Raw genomic sequence first — 17992 nt, forward strand, 5'->3', positions numbered from 1 at the left:
GGTCGCGCATGTGGCTCTACTCTGCTCTCCTCCGCGTTCCTTTCACGCTGGTGCTGGTAGCTCCAGCGGCCATTGCATCCCACCCCGGCCTTGGCGAGTGCAGGCCACCCTGCGTCAAGCCCCTTCGCGTGCGCGGCCCCTGTGTGCCAGTGCTGGCCATCCGCGCTCGCCCAGGCGCTCCTCCAGTCATGTGAGCCAGCCCCGGCAGTGCCTACCCTGGGCCAGCCATCTCCCTTCTCTTCTTCGCTGCAAGGTCACAAATTCTCTAACCCTAACTGCCTCTGATCGGATTTCATACATGTACGTAGTAGAACTGTAGAAATTAGGCAAGATTTCTCTGATCTAAAGATCATATAGGAATACATCTTTTCTCTGATTTGGTATAGGTGTACCCATAGTGCTAGAGTGCTGTCTGATTCATGGAGAAGATCCCAAACAATGGGCTTATATCATCGAGAAAGTACCAACTTGGTGCGCTGCCGATTCCCTGGTAAGCATACAAATTGACCTGCTCATGAAGTGATGATAGATCCCTGCTTTCCATTGTTCTGACATTTTCATGATGTTTCTTTGAATTGGAAGGGGGCATTCATTTGGACAATTTTAAGAGCATATACGCCAAGTAGACGTGCTTCCTGGTAATTGTCGTAGTGCCTATTTTCTTTTGATAGTATATGTCTATAGCGTCGAAGTTGACCTCAGCATTGATACCCTTGCGTACCACGTGATTTTGTTCCTATTTAGAGCATAAGAACTTATCTCAATGCATTGGTTCTAGGATTTGTGATCACTTCATTGAGAATTAGTATACCACATTTGCGCTACTTTGAATTGATGCCTTATACATCTATCACTGTTACAGCTAATTCCTGAATTTTGAGAAGCGTGATCATTGCAGACCATGACGCTTCTAATGTTGCAGAGATGGATCTGTGCATGCTGGTCGTAATCTCTGTATCCCTATCCTTCACGTAATGGCTTTCTTCCCCTTTTAGTTTCATACTCTAGATTGTATGTTCATTATTCGACATGTATATTATGGTGCTCTTTTGAAGCTAAACAATGTTACCATAGATCTAAATTTTTCAGGTACAAAAATATTTCTAGGCACACAACATTGATTGCTCTGTATCCAACTTTAAAAATACCGTAACCACATAACGCATACCATATATTTTTGTGCACTCTAATGGCTCGTTTGTATTTCCTACGCTCGAGTTCATAGTCTGAACTATATGTCAATGTTGTCATAGATCTAAATTTTTCAGGTACAAAAATATTTCTAGGCACACAACATTGATTGCTCTTTATCCAACTTTCCATGCAAATCGGCAGCGCACCAGCTGGTGATTTGTCATGGCTATATATTTTCTTTCAAAATTTAGTTTGGATATATAGGTGGAGAACTGCAGGACAGTGTGTGGATCCATAATTCTATATTAGTTTTTGACAGCTCAGTTTTGGTGTCCGTGGGTATGTTTTGGCGTAGGATCTATCTATTTTTTTGCGTGCTGAGTGTTCTTTCTGCCAATAGGTAAAGCTTCTTCTCCATATTTGGTTCTACTGACCCCTTGTCCTTTTTTTTCTCGGGACAGCAAGATATGAACAACAGTTTCATATGGTGCAGGGAGGCGAATTAGGAGAAGCCGCAAATCAATTTGGTGATAGACAAGTTTTTGATCTACAAGATATTTGATTTATGGCCATCCCTTGAGTGTTGTTTGATTCTTCATCGAAAGCTTTCTTTTGACCTGTAGGCTGCTTGATAAGAACAATCTGTCACATGATATAAGTTGAATCTCAAACCATTGCATTAAAAAAAATATACAGAAATATACAGCTACAGCCAATATAGAACTACCAATAGTTTCTAGAATTCGTATGGATAGTTCATTACTTTGCGCTGCATGCTATTTTTCTCTAATTTGTGCAGAAAATCAGTTGCCTTTTGGACTAGGTTCCATTATATTTTCATCACGTTTGTCCATGTCAGGTCTATTCTGTATTGCATACATATGATTGGATCTGTGTTCAGCTTTCTTTTCCCACTCCCATATTCCTTAGTAGTGTTAAAATTTTTGTAGGTTTATAAGAGCGAATTAGCGAACAAATGAAAAAAAAGATATCCTTTCCTGATTTGTGCATTAGCTTTTAGATTATAACTCTCAGCTTGTGTGCTAGAGTTGAAAAGAATTTATGTGTGCCTCCTAAACTTTGATTGCAGGAAAAGGATAGAGTTTATATGCTCCTCACAATATTGAAGTCATTTATGCTCTCAACGATTAACTGTATCTTATCTGGTGCTGATTTAGGGATTTCTGTGCGTTTGTGATTGGAAAAACCTTTCCTCCTTATTTTACCTCCATGAATATTATCTGAAAGGTACCATATTTATTCTTTTGTTACAATCGAGTGATTTCATAGCATATTCACTCTTTTCTTACTCCAGGATTAGAGGTAATGATCGATATCAGTTCACAATAAGAGATAAGGCAGTGCATCCCTAAATTAATATTTGTAAGCATGCAGAGGCAAGCTATTTGTACACATAATTCTTTTATCTATTTTCATACAATACTATTTTTTTCACAGCATGTTGCTATATTTAGGTCTGGAAGAGTGCTGATATATTTTGTTGAACTTTCTCTAGAGTCAATTTGGTTGAGTATATTATCTTAGGTACCATTAGGTTGTGATAAAAAATGATATGCTTCTTGTGATTGCCCTTCAGGTGATGCTAGCAAATTAAATTTAACCAAATCAGTCTTCATACAATACTAATTTTTTCACAGCATGTTGTTATATTTAGGTCTGGAAGAGTGTTGATATATTTTGTTGAACTTTCTCTAGAGTCAATTTTGACTGAGTATATTATCTTAGGTACCATTAGGCTGTGATAAAAAATGATATGCTTCTTGTGATTGCCCTTCAGGTGATGCTAGCAAATTTAATTTAACCAAATCAGTCTTCATCTATTGCAGGGGTGCATGTGTGATAATTAATGCTAGAATGAGTTTTGTGCTCCTACCCTGTACTCCTGGAGATAATGGCCCTTCCATTAATTTATGATGTTTCATAAGTTGGTTTTGTCCTATTGCGATAAACCTTTCTCCAGTTATAAAATAATGATAGGCTTCAGATCATGTATTTGTTTATTTTATGGGAATGGAAGAACAGAAGCCGATGGAACTTATCATGCTCATGCACAGTTGGTCCAGTATTCAGTTTGATTAGTAACAGCTCCTTTTTATTTAATCTCTGTGTATCCTGGCCTTTGCTTTTTAAGGCCAGGCACCGTATCATTTGTAGATTTTTTTGCAGATTTGAGACAAAGATACCAATTTTTAATTTACAATTCTTTCAGTTTTCTCAGCCTATTGTGAACCAAGCTTAGGTGCTATCATGAGCCACATAAGTGTAAATCTCTATGCTGTTTTTTAGATATAGTGCTACGTAAGTTATAGAGCTATCCCATTAGATGATTAATTGAGCAATTATTATGTAGACCGCTATAAGAAAATTTCTATGGTGCGATTATTGAGCAAAACTTGAATATGGCTCCTATTGAATAGTTTTTTTTCTCTAGGGATGCTTTACCAACCATATTTGACAACCAGTATACCTTGTGTAATGAAATAGAAAAGACAGACTATGTAATGGAAATTGAAAACAAACAGGATCTTACCAGTTGGTGAGTAGCTAGCTGTGGAGGCACGCTTGCAGGCCATGGAAAGGAAGAAGCTAGGTAGACGAATTGATGGACGCTGCCTGCGTAGCAGTGCTGTCGCCATATCAAGGTATTCTGATTTTACTTTTTTTCATGTATACGGCTAAAGCTTCTTTGCCCTGATGCATAGGCAGAAAGGCTTCGCCTACAATTTGGCTACAGGCTGTGTGCCATGCTTCGTGGACTGGTATGGTTTATGCTAATGATGCTTTTGGGAGCAATTATTAATTTGGACCACGCTTGATTTCTTACCAGCCTAATCTCATCCTTGTTGCATCCATTTTGTTTTTTTTTTTGCATTGACTGGCCACCTATGGAAGAAAAGCCTCTGTGCATGACCATGGTGGATTTCTTATTAGCTTTTTGTTGATCACTCTTTAGGAGTTGGCTTGCTGGTTTGTCAATTTATGAAATTACTTTCCATTTGTAAATAATATTTATAACCATAGGTGAATGACAGCAATGAAGCGATACAGAAAAAACAGGCGATGAGACTTTCAACTAACACTTTCTCTAGATTTGAAGAGATTAGGTGACTGCTAATATCACCTCTTTCTTTTTGTTTCAAAATGGCGCTACAATTGTAAAGTAGTTCAACCGAGGAATAAAAGTATCTGTTAATGACTGCGTCACATCTCAGCCATATACGCGCACCGTGTCGTGGTAGGGATGGTCCTCGCCGATTTTTTTTTTCGCTGGCTCTACTCCATGGAGAGGCCGTGAGTCAGTGGCACTGGTTTTCTCCGTCGGTGTCGTCCGTCCTCACGTTGCTATGCTACTACTTGATGACACCCGCCACGAGCTCGAGCAATCGCGAAGAATTTCCTCTGTTTCTTGATTCCGGACCCAGCAAGCAGCACGAGTCCCGGTAACCTAAAACCCCAGACAAACCATCCAACGGCCCAGCGGCACGGTCCCGCTCAGCCAACGGCCAGATGGGCCACCGAGCCCCTTTGTCCTCTCCGATATATTACTCCAGCCCCAAGCCCTAGCTGAGCTAAAACCCTTACGGCGGCTACCTTTCCCCCATCCCTTCTCGTCTCGCGGCCGCCGCAGGCGAAACCCCTCGTCGCCTCGCGCTGCGCCGTCCACCGCCGAATCTCCCCTAGGTTCGAGGGTTTCTACCTTCTCAACAGCCCGATTCGGTTGGCGCACGTATTCCTCTGTCTAATTTGGTCCCATGGGCGTTCGTTCGACGCAGGTTAGGGGAGTGGGTATCTGTTGTTTCAGCTGAGTTAGTCGGGGGACTGGTTGTGGACGGAGATGTTGGTGCTCTTCGAAACCCCCGCGGGGTTCGCCCTGTTCAAGGTGCTCGACGAGGGGAAGCTCGACAAGGTCGAGGTGAGTCACAGCCGCTGCAATTTCTAGAGTCTGGTTTTGATTGGGTTCGTTAAATTTGGTCTGCTCCGTGCTTTTCTTTTGAGTTATCAGTGCTAATGTGCTACGCCTTTGTGTTCTTGTTGTTGGCAGGATCTATGGAAGGAGTTCACGACGTCGGACTCAGCAAGAAAGGTTTGTGATTCTCTTAACCTTCAGAAGTTCGGAGCACAAACGGTTTTTTATTTTTCCATTCCATGCTCCCGGCGTAGGATCTGTCACGTTATGACATTCTGCGTTTGTCAGTTTTGAACAAATGGCGTCAATTTATTTCGTTGGAACACTGGTTGTAGCCACTAGAATATGAACTTTTACTTAGCTTAGGGTGGCTTAGCTGGATATGTTTCAGAATGTGTTTTCTGTAAGCTATTCCAAATATTTCACATTTCAAGCTACGAAGCGCCTAGACATTTTGCACACTATTCATGCTGATACCTGCACACAATGGATGATGTCATTCGGAAATCATTCATACTGTGTCCTCTAACAGACTTACTGTTTTCGATCAAATGCAAAAATAAGAAAGAAGAAGAAAACATGACGAGTCGTCCTAGCTATATCCTTCGCATCACCTTTATTAGCCTTCTGTTCTGACTATTACAGTGGACTTTCTTGTAGGTGGTTGAGCTGAAGGCTTTCAACAAGTTTGAGAACACATCTGATGCCCTATCCGCGGCAACCCTGATTATTGATAGCAAGCCTAGCAAGGGTCTGCGCAAGTTCTTGCAGAAACATTGTGAGGGTGAAACATTAGCAGTTGCTGATTCTAAGCTTGGAAATGCTATAAAAGAAAAGCTGGTCAGTAGTATTTCTCAATTTGTTACTTTTTTTGAATGACCATCCCTCATTACATTTCTATTGTGTTGCAGAAAATTGACTGCCTTCACAATAGTGCTGTGATGGAGCTGATGAGAGGGCTGAGAAATCAGCTCACCGAGCTTATAACTGGGTTGGGTGCACAAGACCTTGGTCCAATGAGCTTGGGATTGTCCCACAGCTTGTCTAGGTATAAGCTGAAGTTCAGTCCTGAGAAGGTGAGTCTTATATGGGTGCTACTGCCAATTTTATCTACCATGTTGTTCTATGCTCTGTGTCTGGCTTTTATTGTGTCGTCATCATTTGTGCTTGGCATGTAATTACCATTTTCCATATTGTACTCATGCATATTTATCCTATGATTACCTGTTGGTGTTTCTATGTTATCTTACTTTTGCAACATTCATAATATGTAACATCTTGCAAGTTTTGACTATTGAAGATTCTTCTAGTTCTTTTTTATCAAATCAAAGAAACAATTTTGATCTGTTAAGTGATTTTTTTTTATTGTTTCTGTTACACAGGTTGATACCATGATCATTCAAGCCATTGGATTATTGGATGATCTTGACAAGGAGCTTAACACTTATGCCATGAGAGTTCGTGAATGGTATGGCTGGCACTTTCCAGAACTCACCAAAATAGTTACAGATAATATACAGTATGCCAAAGTTGTGAAGATGATGGGCAACAGAGCTAATGCAGTCAACCTTGACTTTTCTGAGGTGATTATTGACATCTAAATACGATCTACAATTCCTATTAAGGAAATTGTTTAGTAAGAAGCTCTGTTGTTTTCAGATATTGTCAGATGAAGAGATAGAAACACAGCTAAAGGAGGCAGCAGTAATATCCATGGGAACAGAAGTTAGTGACCTTGATCTCTCAAATATCAGAGAGCTATGCGATCAAGTGTTGGCCCTTTCTGAGTACAGAACCCAGCTGTATGACTATTTAAAAAGCAGGATGAACACTATCGCACCAAATCTGACAGCACTCGTGGGCGAATTAGTTGGTGCTCGCCTTATTGCGCATGGTGGAAGTTTGCTAAATTTGGCTAAGCAGCCTGGTAGCACAATTCAGATACTTGGTGCAGAGAAGGTTTGTTTACCTGTGGATGGATGATTGTGGAAACTATTTTTTTTTTCAATTTCCACCTCTTTTGTGTGCAACAATGCCACTTATGGCTTACATGAACATTATCTGCTAGAATTATAACATCTCGCGAAACATGTCAATTTCTTGTTTCATGACCTCTTTTTTTTTTTTAAATGTTTATTCTCTAATAATGTCTTAGTGATGTCAATTGATGGCATGTGTTAAGATTATTTAGTTATTGTGCTGTCTGCTAGAATTTGCTTTCTTCGCTAAGAATTAAAGATTGTGTTTCTCTTCAGGCTTTATTCAGAGCTCTAAAGACGAAGCATTCTACACCTAAGTATGGCCTCATCTACCATGCATCCTTAATTGGGAAGGCTTCTCAAAAGCACAAGGGAAAAATCTCTCGTTCTCTTGCTGCAAAAACTGCTCTGGCCATCCGATATGATGCCCTTGGTGATGGTGAGGACAACTCCATTGGCACTGAGAGTCGACTCAAGGTATACGCACTGTGGAATTTTTTTTGCTTTTCATAATTAGTATGATATAAGCTGCCTTGTGACACATGACAATTGAACAGCTTGAGACACGGCTTCAAGTTCTTGAGAATAGAGAACTTGGGAAATCTGCTGGTTCCACAAAGGGGAAGCCCAAGATAGAAGTGTATGAAAAGGACCGGAAGAAGGGTGCTGGGGCTTTAACAACTCCTGCTAAGGTAAGCAGTGTTATGACTTATGACATCTTGCTCTCCATGAAAAAAAATCTGAGAAGGCTTTCGGATAACGAATGGGTTGGGCTGAAAACTTGCCCAGCCCTTCAAGAAATATATGGTTGGGCTGAAATTTGCCCAGCTTTTCAAGAAATATGTTTGTCAGAACCTTGGAATGTTCTAGTTTTGGACTGTTTTAGCTTTTTACCGTAAAAAGGTCTCCCATTGGTTTTGCTTGAAGTATCCTTAGGAAAACACTCCTTTGGTTGCATTATATTTTTCTCTATAAATACTGCACGCATGATCTTGTTTTGACTTGATGCTTTGATTTTGTTTTAGACATACAACCCTGCAGCTGATCTGGTACTTGCTGAAGAAACACCAAAGAAGTCAGAATTGTCTTCAAAGAAGAGGAAACATCATGAGGTGAAAACTGAACCATCAGCAGAGCCTGCAGATGAAGCAATCCAGGAGGACCGGAAGAAGAAGAAAAAGAAGTCCAAGGAAAGCGAGGAGGCTCCTGCTGTTGAAGGTGATGGGGAGAAGAAAAAGAAAAAGAAGTCCAAGGAGGCCGAGGATGAGCCTGCTGTGGCTGCTGCCTCAGAAGGTGAGAAGAAGAAGAAAAAGAAGTCTGATGCCGATGGTGAGGATGTTGTAATGCAAACCGAAGAGTCTGGTAAGAAAGATAAGAAGAAAAAGAAGAAAAAGCATGCTGATGATGAGTGAGGCATTCACCGGTAGAGAATGTACGGGTACCAAAGGCTGGGACTCGGCTGCTCTGTAAAATGGGTATCCACCATATTGAGATCAGTTTTTTTTTTTGGGACCCGGCTTGTATTCAAGTACTTGATCGATCTGGATGATGATGGAATTTAAGTTTTGATGTTGCAACCTCATAAATTAGTATGATGATTGTTCATGGTAACTGTGCAGCTGAGAGACCTTCCATGCTAAATGCTGACCTGAACGTGTTTTGGTAACTGGTAATATAACGCTGGAGAGATGCCACATGCAAGTTTCTAATGTACCTGCAAGTTGAGGTCAATGCTGGAGAGATGCTCAATGCTGACCTCAACCTGCAAGCAGAGGTCCCATGCGTGATCAAAATGGGCTGAGACAAATTCAGTGGCTCATAATTTAGCAAAAAAACAAAGCAGGTTTTGATTCTTAGTTTTTGCTTGTTCTATCGTGAGTCTTGGACCCATTCTAGAAACTATACTATTTAGGCTCCGTTCGCTTCGCTGAAAAAATAAGACGAAACATTGTTCTGGTTGATTTGTTGCGAGAGAAAAATACTGTTCCAGCTGAAAAAACGAGTCGAAAAAATGGATTATAAGAAAAGCGAACAGGGCCACGGCTTGTAAAACTTTCAGGGCCTGTTTGGAACGCAAGATATATTTTCTGTTCCTACCTTTTTCCTGTGAAATTGAGCTAATTCCTGCGCAATTTTCTACGAAATTCCTGTGTTCCAAACAAGCCCTCAATGGGAGGTTTTTCTCCATCTATATAATCTGTATTTAAGGTTTAAATGAAATTTACCCTTTAAAAAAAATGCAAGTTTTCTATGTACACCTGCTAGTGTGGAGAGGTCTAAGCTATGTTCGCAGCGACAGCATTGCGACCCCTGCTGCTTGATGGCAGTAATTCGCCACCATTCTTGTTGTTAGTTGATCTGGAGGTATATAATTTTGTGACCCATCATCACAAATAATTGGAATAGAGCATTCGTCTAGCATGTGTTGTGTAAAACCGAAAACCATTTAACATGGGGCACTTCGCTACTTGAGGTTGCCTCCTACTCCTATGTGATGTTTGAATCATCTGCCTAAGGCTGTGTTTAGATGGCGGATTTTTTTGCAAAATGCTACTGTAGCACTTTTCGTTGTTATTTAGTGATTAGTGTTTAATCATGGACTAATTAGGCTTAAAAGATTCGCCCTGTGAATTTCGGCTAAACTGTGTAATTAGTTTTATTTTTTATCTATATTTAATGCTTCATACATATGTCCAAAAATTCGATGTAATGAAGAATCTTGAAAAATTTTGCAAAATTTTCTGGAACTAAACTGGACCTAAGCTCCAACGTGCGGTCGCATCATCAAGCTGACAAAAAGTTGGAAACCAACCTTGCATTGCACCATTAAACAACCCCCGATCATTGTTGATTTATTTTGGAATATTACGTGAATGAATGATTCCCCTGTGCAACAGTATGTTATTTTGTGATTTACTCTATTCCAAGAAAAATACAATTCTATATTTTAACAAAATCATTTTTTAAAAATTTAATTAGATTTGTAGAAGATAGTATATTTATTTGGTGTCATATACAGATAATATGTTTCTTTTGGCTCCTAAAAACAACAAGAATTGAACTCTTTTTTAGTTGGAGTAATCCCTGTGCCGTGCTCCAGGAGAAGATTGGCAGGCAGGGTGACTTTTCATGGCGCAGCATAGCGGCAGCTTGTCCGGAAAAGTTTGCAGCATGAAGGGCTTGTTTAGATTGTAACTTTTTTCAACTTGATGAATAGTATCACTTTCGTCTTATTTGGTAAATATTGTCCAATCGTGAATTAACTAGGCTCAAAAGATTTATCTCGTGATTTTCAACTAAACTATGTAATTAGTTATTTTTTTTATCTACATTTAATACTCCATACAAACGGCTAAAAATTAACATGATAGAAAGAGTGAAAAAACTTGAAACTTTGATGGGATCTAAACAAGGCCCAAATGTTCCTGCCCGCTGGAAAGGGAGGACGATTCGGTGACAGCAGTCAGTAAACCAAACAAACAGATAGGTGGTCATGGTCAAAGCAACGAGCCATGGCAAGCAAAGGTTTGTGTGAGCAGCCGAAGCAACATGGTACATGGAGAGACACAGAGAGAGAGGTACGGAGCGACCGACCGACCGACCGACTCTTTGCAACCAAGCCCATGTTTAGTTCCTTCATTTTCCAGAATTTGACATTATGCAAAAAGAAGATTTCCCATCACATCAAATTTACGGTATATGTATGAAGTACTAAATGTTGACGAAATCAAAAACTAATTGCACAGTTTGATTGTACTTTGCGAGACGAATGTTTTAAGTCTAATTAGTCAACGATGGGACAATTATTACCAAATAAAAACAAAATGCTACAGTATTCAACAGTGTAGCTACAGTACCCCCGGAATCCGGCGGCGCGGAATCCGGGGCCGAACTAAACACGGCCCAAAGAGCAACGAAGGGTTGGTAGTCTGGTACTCTGGTAGCACGGAGACCAGAGAGTTCACCGTCGTGTCCTTCTGGGACGTCTGTTTAGAAAATGGAGAGACCCTTTTTTATTTGTTAAAATAATAGAAGACGGAGAATTGGGGCGTGCGCTATGAATCTTGAAGCTAATTGTTAGGGCCTTGCATGACATTTCGGGATTCTTTTTTTTTTCCTATGTCACTTCGCTACCTTTGATCTAAAACTAAAACCAGTAGCGGACCCACTGTTCCAAATAGAGTTCGAGCGAAACGTTTGGCGTCGATAAGATTGCGTGTTTTTAAGCTTTTTATTAGTGAGGTGCAATGCAACAAATATCTTAGTCTATGTCCATGATGGGAGTCTAGGCCGGTGCCCAAGATTGATGGGTCCTAGGCTCGCCACTGCCTAAAACTAACCACATGCACAAATCTAGACCAAATGCCATATGGTGCCGCTAACCATAGAAATGTTTTCCCTAGTATTCTTCCTACCTCGGCTACCGGGGATGCAAGGTGGGCTATCCACAAACCCGCAGATAGATTTGGTTTCAAAACCAGCTATTTTTACATAGTATAATTTTTGCAGCACCTAGGACCATACTATTAGTTTTTCACTTTTCCAAATAGGTGGAAACAGAAAGATGTTTCATAACTGTTTTAAGATATACATAGATGAGCTAAATTTCGTAATTGTTTCAATCAAACAATTTACATTTTTTTTCACAATATTTTTTTCCATGTATCACAACAGGTGAACCAAATGGACCCTTGGCTGGTACCGGAGCTCTATACTGTACCCTTATACAAAATATACAAGACGAGAGAGAACCTTTTTTTTCATTAGAGTACCTTTTATGACTTCATATTTGAGCTACCTAACACTACTGGCATTAATATTTGCCGATGTACAAGAAGGCGAAGCATTTGTCCCTTGCACTGATTGTCCCGCTGTTTCCAGGTAAAAGGAAGTCGAGCAAAGTTGAAAGACAAAGACGTGCAGAAAACACAAAAATAAAGCAACCAAACCAAAGTCTAAATAACCAAGCTTAAGTCAACGAGCTATTTTATGGGTAAAAGGTATCGCTTGAACTTATAAGTCGTAGAATAATATTTTTCTCTTACAGCAAATCAACGAATAATACTTTTTAGTGTGGCTTTTCAGACAAGCCAACACGGCCAATCCATCCGTTCCGGCAAAAAGTCTGTCCATTTTTTACTCTAGCCTCACATAACAATGGCCGCATGAGCACGTCAACCTGTTCGCTCGTTGGCAAGCTTATGTTTTCCTTTCTCAACGAACCAAACCAACCACCGAACTGGATGGTCCGGACGGACACCAGACAAAACGAGAGAGAGACCCATCAGCTTTCAGCAGCTGAGACTGAGAGAGTCAAACCCTCCTCCGGAGTCCAGAGCACGGGCACAGCGAGCCACAGCCAGCTCTCCTCTCGGTCTCGGTCCCCTCCCCGGTCCACACTCCCTCGCGCCCGCTCCGCTCCACTCCACTCCCCCTCCCCCTCCCCAGTCCCCACCCCAGCCCCATGAGCCGCCGCCGGTGACCAGCAACACCCCCATGGGCTGCGTCCACGGCCGCCCCTCCGCGCCCAGCCCCGACCACCCGCCGCAGCCGCCCGAGCCGCCAGCCCCCGCGGCGGCGCAGGAGGCCGCCGGGAAGGCCGAGCAGCCTGCGGCGCCAGCGGAGAAGCCGGCCCGGCGGGAGAGGCGCTCCCGCTCGTCGCGCAGCGGCCTCGGCCCCGGCCCCAGCTTCGCCAACAGGGCGCGCGGGGAGCAGGTCGCCGCCGGCTGGCCCGCCTGGCTCTCCGCCGTCGCCGGCGAGGCCATCGACGGATGGACCCCGCGCCGCGCCGACTCCTTCGAGAAGATTGACAAGGTACGCTCGTGCGCCCTCCCATTCCCCCGTTCCCCCGCCCGCGGTTCGTGGTGCCGCCATTGGGTGCTGACAAAAGCTTTGTTTGCATCTCTGTGGGCTGCGCCACCGGGCAGATCGGCCAGGGCACGTACAGCAACGTGTACAAGGCGCGCGACACGGTGAGCGGCAAGATCGTGGCGCTCAAGAAGGTGCGCTTCGACAACCTCGAGCCCGAGAGCGTCCGCTTCATGGCCCGCGAGATCCTCATCCTCCGACGCCTCGACCACCCCAACGTCGTCAAGCTCGACGGCCTCGTCACCTCCCGCATGTCCTGCAGCCTCTACCTCGTCTTCGAGTACATGGAGCACGACCTCGCGGGCCTCGCCGCCAGCCCGGAAATCAAGTTCACTGAGCCACAGGTCCCCGAGATCCCCAACCACCGTTACCGCACTGCATCCGCTGGGTGCCATCAGCTTTACGCGCTCACAGCGTATGAATGGAATGCAGGTTAAGTGCTATATGCATCAGTTGCTGTCGGGTCTGAAGCACTGCCACGACCGCGGCGTGCTGCACCGGGACATCAAGGGCTCGAATCTGCTTCTGGACAACAATGGCATGCTGAAGATTGCAGATTTTGGTCTCGCGTCATTCTTCGACCCAGACCGTAAACAGCCGATGACGAGCCGGGTGGTGACCCTATGGTACCGGCCACCCGAGCTACTTCTCGGCGCAACGGATTACGGGGTGGGTGTGGACCTGTGGAGCGCAGGGTGTATCCTGGCCGAGTTGCTCGCTGGGAGGCCAATTATGCCAGGACGAACAGAGGTTGGCATAAAGTTCTTAACCTCACAATATCTCAATTAGATATACTTTACATCTGACTACATTCCAGTGAAACGTAGCTTACCTCAGAATCATTTCTGGATTGATGTAGTTCTGTTATATATTTGGAGAAAATTTCCCATTTTGACTTTTGAGTTTGCCGATGCTGGTATGGTCGGTGATGGGGCTGCAGTGAGTTGGTTAGTTTGCTTCCCATTCCTCACCCATGTTCAATACCAGGCATGACGAAGTGAAAACCGAAAATACCCTTGTTCATCATAGTACTGTGACTTGTGAGAAGAAGCCACAGGAGAAAGATTCCTTTTTTATTATTTGTGTATTTCTTTATGAAACATCTCCCCTGTAGTTTCTGTTGTATAACAAGCCACTCTAACTGAATCATGCCAGCATAGAAAATGTCTGTCCAGCAATATATCTCGTGAAAAATTTATCTTCCTTGAAATTCTGATTATTGCCACATGTTTCAGCATTCATTTCCATGCTTTCTGTCCATTTTCTTTTTGAAAATTGCCATGCTTTCTTTCATTTTGCATCCAGTCTTCTGTATCTGATTCAACTATGACCTGTTGCACTGTTTGTGCACCTAATGTTGTCCATACCATCCAACCCGATGAATAGCAACTGCCTTTATCTTCCATGTTTCACTGATCTAGTCATGTCTGTCACTTTTAGGTGGAACAGCTGCATAAAATTTTTAAGTTGTGTGGCTCACCAACAGAAGAATATTGGAAAAAGTCAAAGCTGCCTCATGCTACAATATTTAAGCCTCAGCAACCGTACAAAAGGCGAATAAGAGAGACGTTTAAGGATTTTCCACAATCAGCACTGCAGTTGATCGAGACACTACTTGCAATTGATCCAGCAGATCGGTTAACAGCGACTTCTGCATTAAGAAGCGATGTAAGCTGGTTACTGTTTCACACTATCCTATTCCCATTTGATGGCACAAAACATTTGAAATTCTTTATTTGTGTTGAAGTCTTCACTAATTTTCATGAACACAATACTTGATGTTTAACAAATTAATGAGAATATTTCTTTTGCTGGCACATAATGATATATCCACTGGTCAAAATTTAGGTGTATCGCATATCCAAACAACTCAATTTGTTTTTGTGCAATATGAGGAAATTTAGACCATGATTCTCAATTTCTCACGATTCCATTGGGACTAAAGAATCATATGGTTAATTCCAGAAACAACATAATACTACATGAATCTAGGCTAGCAGAGACTGTAGGGGTTTCTAGCGCCTGATATGATAGCATTATAGCACCCAGATTCTCATCCTTGTCACACATTTTGTTTTGTAGCATATTTTTTTGGTGTTGTGTATTAATGCCTTCTGTTAACTTTCTATGTGTGCAGTTCTTTACAACCGAACCTTTTGCATGCGAACCGTCGAGTCTTCCAAAATATCCTCCAAGCAAAGAAATAGATGCAAAACGAAGAGACGAAGAAGCCAGACGGTTTGTCATCTTGCCACTTATTTCATTAGTTAGGATGATCCACAGTGTCATAGACTTATCTGCTTTGAGTGTGCAGTAACAAATCTTGTTGTACAAATGCACACTATGAGCATAGCAACTGCTGCCTATAATTGCGTTTCATGGGGGTAACATCACTATCCTTACGCACACAAAAGAAAAAAAATCACAAATGAGCAAGATCAATTAGGTTTTATTTATCTTCTGTTTTCTTGTGGTCTGAAACCACAATTGTTTCATCTACATTTGCCTCACTAACCTAAAAAATATGCATTTTTTACATTTTGATATTTCAAATTGTTCATATAAGATATTTCTGTAGAAATAATACCTTAGTATGATAATGTACGGTCCCATGCTTAGCATGTGCTTACTGTTGGCAAGAAAAAAACTTGAGTGCACATTATTAGAAGGTTTTGTGAATACTAGCTTTGTCTAGTATCTGAAAAGAACAAACATGTTATGAGCCTATTAGGCATTGGATCTTTGGATCTATCCAGGTACTCACTAGTTACCACGAGTCATTAACATTGAAACAGAAGTTGAACAACAACACTGTCATGATTTAGTAAATGTAAAGGACATTTCGTCCTCCTTTCAACTCCTGTTAAACATGAGTGCTAAAAAGTGAGCTACTTAAATTGACCAGATCTTTTCTGGTATTTTAATGTTAATACCTATGTCCTTTGTAAGTTAAAAAAGAAAACGAGGGAATGTGACTAAAGGGACACATGGTGTACTAGTTTATGCTTCCATTATTATACAATACAAAAGCAAAAAGTATCTCTTCTCTCAAAAAACCTTTTTAGTTAAATTTAGTGCTAACTGTGGTCAAACTTTAAGTGGCATAATTGTGCTAAAAGCTCCTGGATTTCTGTAATTTGTTGAATATGTTTTAGACCTCATAATTGAGTCAAAGGACAACTACTGCCTCATTTTTCTGATCGAGTTTTCACTGATTGCGTGTCCCCATATCTGCAACTAGCCAACTAGCCAAATATCCTAGTGCTACCCTTGAGGCCCTGACCCATCTCCCTGTTCGTGATCTCATGTCAGTTCAGTTGAGCACTTATACACTACCATGATCCTACCTGACTTGTCTACCATGTTCAACAGTTTAAGAGCTGCTGGTGGTAGAGCTAATGGTGATGGAGCCAAGAAGACGAGAACACGTGATCGACCTAAGGCAGTTCCAGCTCCAGAGGCAAATGCTGAACTTCAAGTAAACATCGATGTATGTTGAATGAACTTGTTACTTTTGGTACAATTTGTTACTGTGAGCTGGTCTTTTTAGAGGTTAATAAGATAAGCTTAGGATAGAGTTGTTCAATGTTCTGAGGCAGTGCAGCCACTGCTTTGTCTCAGCCCGCCCTTTCAGTCTTTCACATAAACTCTACATTTGTAAAGTACACCCTACATCCAAGTAGACTTCACGATGGGTCCCCAGCCATGGTCCAAAAGGAAGCCCATACTACCATAAAACAAACTTGTGCTTATCCTTTTCTTTCTGATTACAGAAAAGAAGGTTCATTACTCATGCAAATGCGAAGAGCAAGAGTGAAAAGTTCCCTCCCCCACATCAAGATGGTGCCGTTGGTGTCCCTTTGGATACTTCAAATCATATGGACCCGCTATACGAACCTCCAGACCCATCTTCCTTCAGCACTGTGTTCACATATGAGAAAGGCGCTGTGCCTACTTGGTCTGGACCATTGGTTGATCCTGCTGCAGTGGTGAACCAAAAGCGGAAGCACAAGTCTGGGCACTCATCGAAACAACCGGCCACTGCCCGTGCTCGGTAAGATCCTAAGGATCAATATTTACAGGTAAAAAAATGAGACTTCAACATGGGGGAAATACTCCATGGTGGTACCTGCACGCTGTTTTGCAAACAAGGCATGCAATGATAAAGTCGTTTGTTGGTTACCTGTTGTCATGTGAGTGATTTTTTCTAGACATCATGTATAGGCTGGGGAGGGAGTTGAAGTAGTCACTTCTGTACATTAGGTTTTCTTCTGCTCTTCAAGCAGCTGCATTTGATGTTAGATTCATTTGAATGGAAGCTTAGATCTCTAGAGTTTCACTACACCCCCTTCCATTGTAACAGTCTGTTGCCTGCATAATCAGTTCTTATCAATTCAATGGAAATTTTCAATCGGAAGTTTTGGTGAAGAGTTGATGGATTCATGAGCTGTGACATGTATCACATTGGAAGCTGAAAAAATATTCCTGAATTTCTGATTTTGTATTTTTGCTAGGGATATTGAATTTGAAGTTTATATCTTGCTGATAACATCAGGTTGCGCATAACTTGTAGATAGGTGGTGGTGTGGAGCTTTGGTGAGTCAAGCCTCCTCACGGCTACAGTAGTCTGTTTTCGATTTGTTGAATTGTAGACGCAAGAATATAGAGGGTCAGTATGCCGAAATTACAGATAAAGAATAGAGAGTGACCCTGGTCAGTTTGGGACTGCTCTAAGAAATCCATCGGGGAGCAGCCTCACTAAAGCTTCGTTCGCTTGACTTTATAATCCAGTCGGAATAGTGTTTTTTCTTCCAACAATTCAGTCGGAACAGTGTTTTTACTTGTTTTTTCAGCCAAACAAACAGTGTTTTTGGTCAGTTTGAAACTAAAGTTTTTGAAACAACTCTTTAGGTGCTCCAAAACTTCACCTTTTTTTTTACCAGAGTTTGTAGAGATGCACATGTTTTGTTGAAAAACGTGGAGTGAAACTGAAAAACATGAAATAGAGCACTCCCAAACAAGTCAAATAGTACTATTTGAGACAATAGAAATCAGATCCCAGAAAAATAGGGCAAGTAAGGAG

The 17992-nt window shown here is 41.9% G+C and overlaps 2 protein-coding genes and 1 long non-coding RNA gene across 3 annotated transcripts; all 3 read left to right on the forward strand.

Moving 5' to 3' along the window:
• Positions 1–480: 480 nt before the first annotated feature.
• On the forward strand, positions 481–1769 carry LOC136499270 (uncharacterized). Its single transcript, XR_010769970.1, has 4 exons — positions 481–638; positions 863–971; positions 1454–1534; positions 1628–1769. It is a non-coding gene; the product is annotated as an uncharacterized lncRNA (long non-coding RNA).
• A 2918-nt stretch (positions 1770–4687) lies between these two features.
• LOC136499276 (probable nucleolar protein 5-2) lies at positions 4688–8659 on the forward strand. The gene is made up of 10 exons (XM_066494994.1): positions 4688–4836; positions 4929–5068; positions 5198–5239; positions 5723–5902; positions 5974–6138; positions 6445–6645; positions 6722–7021; positions 7318–7518; positions 7599–7733; positions 8067–8659. The coding sequence occupies exons 2-10, from the start codon at positions 4991–4993 to the stop codon at positions 8451–8453; spliced, it is 1689 nt and encodes a 562-aa protein (XP_066351091.1). The 5' UTR covers positions 4688–4836; positions 4929–4990; the 3' UTR covers positions 8454–8659.
• A 3755-nt stretch (positions 8660–12414) lies between these two features.
• On the forward strand, positions 12415–17313 carry LOC136545018 (probable serine/threonine-protein kinase At1g54610). The gene is made up of 7 exons (XM_066537077.1): positions 12415–12855; positions 12969–13253; positions 13342–13659; positions 14350–14577; positions 15047–15147; positions 16282–16399; positions 16683–17313. The coding sequence occupies exons 1-7, from the start codon at positions 12538–12540 to the stop codon at positions 16965–16967; spliced, it is 1653 nt and encodes a 550-aa protein (XP_066393174.1). The 5' UTR covers positions 12415–12537; the 3' UTR covers positions 16968–17313.
• The last annotated feature ends 679 nt before the right edge of the window (positions 17314–17992 follow it).

The sequence above is a fragment of the Miscanthus floridulus genome, chromosome 1 (assembly GCF_019320115.1).
Source record: "Miscanthus floridulus cultivar M001 chromosome 1, ASM1932011v1, whole genome shotgun sequence".
NCBI lineage: Eukaryota > Viridiplantae > Streptophyta > Magnoliopsida > Poales > Poaceae > Miscanthus > Miscanthus floridulus.

Coding starts and splice junctions, on each gene's coding strand:
- LOC136545018 (XM_066537077.1), top strand. CDS start 12,538: ATGGGCTGCGTCCACGGCCGCCCCTCCGCGCCCAGCCCCGACCACCCG. Junction 14,578..15,046: donor CTTCTGCATTAAGAAGCGAT/GTAAGCTGGTTA, acceptor CTATGTGTGCAG/TTCTTTACAACCGAACCTTT. Junction 15,148..16,281: donor AGAGACGAAGAAGCCAGACG/GTTTGTCATCTT, acceptor CATGTTCAACAG/TTTAAGAGCTGCTGGTGGTA.
- LOC136499276 (XM_066494994.1), top strand. CDS start 4,991: ATGTTGGTGCTCTTCGAAACCCCCGCGGGGTTCGCCCTGTTCAAGGTG. Junction 5,069..5,197: donor GGAAGCTCGACAAGGTCGAG/GTGAGTCACAGC, acceptor TGTTGTTGGCAG/GATCTATGGAAGGAGTTCAC. Junction 5,240..5,722: donor CGTCGGACTCAGCAAGAAAG/GTTTGTGATTCT, acceptor ACTTTCTTGTAG/GTGGTTGAGCTGAAGGCTTT.